The sequence below is a fragment of the Egretta garzetta genome, unplaced genomic scaffold (assembly GCF_000687185.1).
Source record: "Egretta garzetta isolate BGI_Z169 unplaced genomic scaffold, ASM68718v1 scaffold81, whole genome shotgun sequence".
NCBI lineage: Eukaryota > Metazoa > Chordata > Aves > Pelecaniformes > Ardeidae > Egretta > Egretta garzetta.
Window position 1 is genome coordinate 1,183,721 of NW_009258671.1, and position 7,828 is coordinate 1,191,548.

The window sequence follows — 7,828 nt, forward strand, 5'->3', positions numbered from 1 at the left end:
GTTTGAATTTTTTAGTCATATCAAGTCATCAGAGACACACACATACCAATCATCTCTTTTGAAGGAAAAAGGTATCTTACCAGTCATATCTGCTTCTATAAGGCATGGTTAATATATATATGCTCCAGTATCTTCTATCTGGAGATTTGAACAGGAGTTTTATTTCTGTGTCTCAGTCTCCCTTCTCCCCAAAAAGGCTTATTCTGTTATGAAGCAGTTCATCAGTTTAGCGACACGAGTCAGCACACACTTTGTGTCATACTGCTTCTACAGCAGACTCATCATTGATGAAATGCCCAGGACTCATCTCCTTCTTCCATAATAACTTCGTATTGAAATACAGCTCTAGTTACCTGTCCCAATAACTTCCATTTCTCACAGGACTTCCATAGCTATTTAGGTTCTTTAGAGACCACCTTCCTATAAACATAACCTTTCTCACTCTGTAGCTCTCATTTTAATGGACATTATTCATTGCAGTCTAAATTTTTTCTCTAGTGTCATTCATTCAAATTTGGTGACTCCATATGTTGTTGGCAGCTATTTCCACAAAGTATGAAGAACTGTTAAATAACAGTTATAGAGAGAATTATTTGTGGCAGAAGAAGGATTTCCCTTGTATTTTGAGTCTCATTTGATTCTTAATGTTTGGGGTTTTGTTGTTTAGGGTTTTTTTTGTCATTTATTTAGATTGTTTTTCCACAATGTTGTCCTATGCTTGATCCTGGTACAGAAGTATTCCCTGTGCACCACCGTAGTCTCTTTCCCATTCTCAGCTATTAACCAAGGTCATAAGTAGGGTTAGGGAGTTAGCTTAAGATTTAGGACACCATGTCTATAGAATAAGACTCATACAAACTATTGAAAGTCCTTTGGCTATACATAAGGAGGAGTTCTTTTTTTTTTCTTTTGCCAACAAAAAGAATTTTTACTTTTTCACATTACTGGGGACCAGATATCAACTTTTTTTTCTGGGACACTTCAGCATACTGTAAGTTTGGGATTTTCTGAAGGGCTAAAAAGAAAGGCTACTTTACTTCTACCTTTAAAAATGAACTCAACATTGAGGTTTAATTCACAGTTTGTTTCTTTGGCTTAACTCTTCCTTCCACGCAAACAAAATGTGCTTAATAATGAATTTTAAAAACTCTACAGTCAGTATAACTTGTCCCCTGCTTATTGATCAATTTATATTTCTCATGGGCTGAAGGAAAAGGGGATGGCACTTCCCACTGTCTAGACTCTGCAATATTAAGGTGAAGCAGCTCTCAAAAATGTTTGAAATAGGGTGGCTAAAGAGCAAGTGAATCGTGCAAATGTGAAAAAGAATGTATACCTCTTAATCCTGTTCATCCTGAAGGCCCTTCAGCTTCAATGTACTCCATCTTTTCTGCATTTGTCATTGCAATATAAACCTTTCATAATAAGCTTTCACACGAATGTTAAAAAACAACAACAAAAAAGCCTCCCCCCTCCCAACACCTCCTGAAGTGTTGAGAACTTTCTGAAGTTATTACTGTAGGAGGCAGTGAGCAGGAAGAGCTTTGCTGGTTTCTGCACCTGCAATGCCAGGGGCAAAGCGCCGGCTCAGAGAGGCTCCCTCCTGCTGGCCTTGGAGCTGTCATATTCTCCACCTCCGGAGCAGGCCCAGCACTCAGGCCAAATGCCTCACTCTGGTATAACTTTCCATTAATTTTTGTTGCCAGTCTGATCATCTGCTTTGGCCTTGTTCTCCCCCTTTGTCAACTAAGACACTGCTGTCCTCTTTGTGACAAAACCTAAAATGCATGTTCTTGCTTGCAGTGGCTGAGAGAGCTAACGTTTTCCCCGGCACACACCCTCCCTGCAGCTTGGGTGCACCGTGAATGAGACCAGAGCCAAATGCTCTTTCAGCAATTCCAGAGAAGTTATCAAAACTGCTGGGAAAGCATCACTGCATGGTGTAGTATAATACGTTATTTCTTAATACATGTTATACATAAAACTAACATGTTATTGATGAATCTGGAAACTTGTTTTTTCCTTGATTTTCCTTTTGCAAGTGGCATGACACAGCATTCTGAAGTGAGTGTCCAAAGATTACTTAATCCTTACATGTCATTTGCAAGCAGCTTTTCTAATTTTATTGTATTTTTATAGAACAACTTTATTATAAATAGTCTTACTCTCCAAGTAAAAAAATAAAAGAGAGCTATTTAGTGTTCAGTAAGGTTGGTGATGTAAAGGAAGAGTAAATAGCATTTGCCTTATGTCTATAACTGATAAGAGAGCTAAAGAAGTGATCTATTATTCAAAGGTGCTGTCCTTTGCAATTCCCACTGACTTTGGGCTACATATCTAGGTACTTAAGTGAGATAAATTTTTAACATACAAATCTAGAAGTTGGTTGGGGTTTTTTAGATATATGCTCCCATTTTTTTTCCCCCAGACTTCTCCCATTTCAAATTTTCACTTTCTTTTTTAGTTGTTTGCTTTTGCTGAAGGTAACCAGATATTAAACTCAATACTAATAATATTTTGTTACACATTTTTCATTTCAGATTAATTACTATACTGGCTACATAAGTTTCTTTAAGCTTCTGTAAAGTAGACATAAATGTTAGGACAAAGTCGATAATATTTCTCTGTGTTACATTCATTTTATTCAGTCTTCTAAGTAATGTAAAAAGGCTGGTCTTCTAATTAATAGAGAAAGGCTGTTTCGTATAAATTTATATGTTCCTTAGGGGTCTTAAGAGCAGCCTGTGGTCTATAGATCTGTCTTTAAATGCATAGGCATTTTTAAGTTGTGTGTATTATTCAACTGTTTCTGACAGAAAGTTTCTGACCTAGAAAGACCCTATGGTTCAAACACATAGAAAAGATTTCCTTAATAATCTAGGAATGACCTTTCTCAGCCCAGGCTGAGTGAGCTGACTACCTTTGCTTTCACTTCTCACTGCAACACAGGCATGAGGTATATGGGGAATCTTCTTTTATGACCCTAGGTCCAAGAGCGGAGACATGCTTGTGAGTTCAGATTTAAGACCCCTCTTCACCAGCACATTCACAGTGTAAGCATGGGCAAGGCACTGAGCCTCTTTTTGCTCTGTTTCCCCATGTGTAAAAATGGATAACCCTTCCTTCAGAGGATGATATCAAAAGCTTCATGAAGATGAGACAGTTCTGTAAGACATTCTGATACTAGAAGGGGATGTTCTACAAGTAAATAAAAATAGTTGTTTACCTGAACTGAAGATGGAAGGAGATAGGGGAACATGGGTAAGGAAGGCAGACATCCAGTTTATCATAAGAACACAGAAAGCTCTCAATATGTAAGATGGGAACAATTAAGAGAAGGAAAGTTCTCTCCCTTCTCCCTTCCCTGAAATCTACATGGCCTATGCATGGGACACTAGTTTCTTTCTTTTTCTCTGTTCTGAAGTTTAAGAAGAAAACTCTGTGCTTTCCTCAGAAGGGAATATCTCCAATTCCTCTGCATTCCCCTCTCTGGCCACAGACATTACTGGACTTTTTCCATTAACAGAAAACATGTCTCGGGAAGTTGATGTTGCTCAAGTGTGTCAGTCCCCTGTGTTAGACCCTTAAAAGCAAGGAATTACCAGATTCAGAGACACCTCTTTAGCCTCCCCTCACACCCACACAGCATGTCTCTATTGACAGTGACAGATACTGCATCTTAATAGGGAACCTACTTCAGCCTCCAGCAGAGAAAGAAGCACTCTACTCATTAATCTCCCTCATAGTATAGTATGAACCCTTATTTACAGCCTCAGCAACATTAGCAAGCGTTCTGTGTTGACATATGCACACAGGTTAGGCATGTCAGACAGTATGAGCTTCTGGGGGAAGCTGATGTTTTAATGAAGGGTTTGCCTCCTCCCCATCAGAGGGAAGTACTGCCTGCTCGACCGCTCACCATCTGTAAAGTAGCATCCCAATGGCATTCCTCATCATCCAAACCCACACATCTAAAACAAAATATGAAGGTGTTTTGGTGAAAGGCTTCAATCAGCCAGGACTCAATGTTTAAAGCCATGTCTACTTGCAGAAAAAGGTCTTGTTTCTACAGTGCAAGGCAAGTTTGCCCTTGTTTCTACAAGGGCAAGACATGAAAACCTGGAAAAAGAATAAGTGTCTATCCAAGTGTCCTATGTTTCTGTGGTGTTTAGATATATGATCTACGTTTGGGCCCTTCCATTTACCTTCAATGGGAAGCGTTTTGCACCACTCACCAAGAAAGGAAAAAAAGAGAGAATCCCTTAAAATAATTTCAGAAGCTTGTATGAATTGGTCTGTTGTCTAATGAAAATCTGATCTGGGCAAAACCAGTGCCAAGTCTTGAATGTTCAGCAGTTGAAAGGCTAAACTTTGAAACCGTTATGTGGGAAATGTACTCAGAAAATTGGGTAAACAAATATCTTTGCATTTTTACCACCTACATTTCAGAGTATGTAGTGCTAGGAAATGTCTAGGTGTTAGCTGCAAGCTTATAATATGCTAAAAATGTAATGCTGTCAATACTACAAAAGGGCCTGTTTGTTTTGAGCTAGTTATCTATACTAAGGATTAGGAATTAGTTATTTTGGTAGGGCTTAAAGAAAATTGAGTGATGCTCTGGAAAAGAAAAGTAATGTTTAATTTAAAAACAAATATTGATTACAGTATTAGGGGGATACTGTACACTTGAAATACGACGCCAGCACTTGAAATCAAAGGAGCAGTGTGGCTGGTGAATGAGACTTGGACTGAGATTAGTGAGAGTTAGATTTTGTTTCTGGCATTTACTGCCAGTAACTTCCTGCCTGTCTCTAAGAATTGCTCTGCCTCACCTTCTGCCTCCTGCCTGAGCTCCATGCTCCCAGGAGCAGAGACTGCCTGTACTTGCCTTTTGGTACAGAGCCACTTAAAAGGGAGCCTTGGCTTTGGCGGGGTCTTCTACTTGCTGTGATGCCTCTAGGAGCATGTCTATCATAGAATCATAGAATCATAGAATCACTTTGGTTGGAAAAGACCTTTAAGATCATCGAGTCCAACCTTTAACCTAACCCTGCCATCCCACCACTAAACCATGTCCCTAAGCACCTCATCTATCCTTCTTTTAAATACCTCCAGGTATGAGGACTCCAGCACCTCCCCAGGCAGCCCATTCCAAAGCCTGACAACCCTTTCGGTGAAGAAGTTTTTCCTAATGTCTAGCCTAAACCTGCCCTGGTGCAACTTCAAACCATTTCCCCTTGTCCTATCATCTCCACCATCTCCTCGAAGGCATCGGCATTGAACTTGGTGAATCCCCACTTCTTGGAGATGTGGATCTTCTGGCACACCGGGAACTTGAACTTGGCTCGGTGCAGCGCCTCCACCATGTGCTCCTTGTTCTGGGCCTTGGTGCAGATGGACATGATCACCTGCCCGATGTGCACCCACGCCACTGTCCCCTGCGGCTTCCTGAAGGTGCCACACATCCCTGTCTGCAGCCTGTCGGCACCGGTGCAGGAAAGCATCTTGTTGATGTGGATGACGTGGAAGGGGTGCAGGCGCACGCAGATGTGGAACCCGTCCTTGCCACAGCTCTTCACCATGTACTTGTTGGCACAGATGCGGGCGGCCTCCAGCGCCTCCGAGCTGAGCTGCTCGTACTCTTCCAACACCCTGTGCCCATAAAGTGTGAACTCGTCCACCTTCATCTTCTTCCTCCCAAGGTCGAAGATGCGGATTTTGGGGTCAGGGACACCCCTTCAGAAGCGGGACTTGGGGTAGGGCTTGTTCTTGCAGTATCTGTAACAATGCACTGGGCGTCGGCCCATGGTGGCTCCGGGGGGACCTCGCTGAGCACAAAAGAGGTCTATGCAAACCTGCCGACTCAGGGTGGGTTAATACTTTCAGAGTACATCTCTAACATGGTTTTCCTGCTACAGCTTCCTAGAGCTCATCAAGACTGGTGAGTTTGGAGGGTGAGGCAAAGACCTTTGGTCTGTTTGAATGCCTCTCTGTAAAAGCACCTGGAGAGATTCTGCCACCTGAAGGAGAACTGGATGGGGTATACTTCAGAGAGTTGTACAAATGAATGTTGGCCAGACAGCAATTTTCTGTCTGTGTTTGCACATTAACTACAGGAACTGCAAAGGACATCTGAGTTACTTGATGCCCCTACATTACGTCCTATCTTGCCAATAATACTGACTAGCTAAGCTCTTCTAGGAATAAATAGTACTAGTTTCTTTTACAGGATGGGGACAGACCCATGTGAAATTGGGAAGTAACCTGTATGTCAGGTTTACATTTAAGGCTATGTATTCTGAACCCATGACTCTTTGCCTTGCTATGTTTTATATTAACCCATTTAATTTAATCCAGACAGGTCTCTATCTCCTTCTGTGAAATTCACTTGACCCTTCCTTGCTCACCTATATAAATTCCAGTATAGATTTTTTTGAGGGATATCATCTGAAATGTTTTATTCATGGTACAAAATCATACATTAGTATCACAGTGTCTGATCCTTTGAATAATGATTGCTTGAAAACATGCTTTTTATCTGATCAAATGCTTAGCAACTCCTCATTGGATATGGGTCATAGGCCATTAGGCACCAGATAAGGGACATTCCTTAAAATGCAGGAGGACAGTCACCCTAACTTCAAATTTATCTCAAATATTCTCTAATATTTCAGTAACTCTGTTAGGGTTACCTGCTGTGCTGAACAGCATTAATCTATATTGTTCAGATAGCTTTCATGGAATAAACCCAAGATTTATCAATAGTCTTAATTAACAAGCAGTAACACACCGACTCAGGGGCACACTGGTTTGCCACATTTGCTTGTATGTCCCTGTAATTTTTCTGAAAATGCTCGCTACAATGAGACATATGAAAGCAGATTTCAAAGAATGCCTAGCAAAGGGTCTGGAGGAGAAGCTGGGTTTTCAGATGAGCCGAGCACTCCTTGTGTAAAGGACACAAACCACCCACGAGGTGTTGCTGCCATGGCCCCTCTTGCAGACAGGAGCTGTTCAGAATTCAGTTCATTTGCCTTCACCACAAGTGTAGATGGTAGTGAGTGGTATCAGCCGCTTTACTTTGCAGGGAAGGATTAATCAGATGCAAAAGTCACAGAGACTGCTAACATTGGTATTTAACAAGACTTGGATATTAGGGAGAAAAATAATGCACTTCTCTCATGGGTTGCTCTTTAGCTGTAAACTTCCAAGCATTTTTTAAAAAAAAATGATGATCATTACTAGTTTCCTTTTCAGAGTGCCAAAAGAAAGGGAGATGCTTACTTCTATTCTGATAACGTTATAATGAGTTAAAGATCCTGAGAAGAACAGAAATCTCCAAATGGACTGTGCCACATTGCCAGTAAGTCTTCCTTCCAAGGACCCTGTGGCAATGAGTAAGCTCTTGGGACACCGAGGAACAGGAGAGAGGAATGAAGTAGTATAGCCACAGTGCTGTGGAGTTTGGGCAGGATGATAGTCCTTGGGGCACCACAGGGAGGGATCTACAAAATGGGGCAAGTCTGATTTGCATTTTTGAAGGCATTCAAAACATTCAAGCTAGTTTCAAAGCCATACCAACAGCAATGCAAATAAACAGATAAACTTTTTTACTCAGTTTCTTAGATGGATTTTGCAAGCTGTGCTTGAGACCTTTACTGCCAGGGCCCAGGTAAAGCCTTCAGTGACAAACAGTTCCTTATATTGTGAAATTAGCTGGTAGCTCATTTGGCTGAATATATACTGCATTTGCAGTGTTGAGGGACCCTTTCAGAGGCCTGTTGAACTGTTTGAATAATCCTGAGGGGTACCTCCAGCCCTGAGAGCA

The 7,828-nt window shown here is 41.3% G+C and overlaps 1 protein-coding gene across 1 annotated transcript; it reads right to left on the reverse strand.

Moving 5' to 3' along the window:
• Positions 1–1,349: 1,349 nt before the first annotated feature.
• On the reverse strand, positions 1,350–5,838 carry LOC104135081 (60S ribosomal protein L10-like). The gene is made up of 2 exons (XM_009648691.2): positions 5,229–5,838; positions 1,350–1,415 (listed from the first exon to the last, which is right to left on the reverse strand). Exons 1-2 carry the CDS (start codon positions 5,685–5,687, stop codon positions 1,350–1,352), a joined length of 525 nt encoding a protein of 174 aa, XP_009646986.2. The 5' UTR covers positions 5,688–5,838.
• Between the last annotated feature and the right edge of the window lie 1,990 nt (positions 5,839–7,828).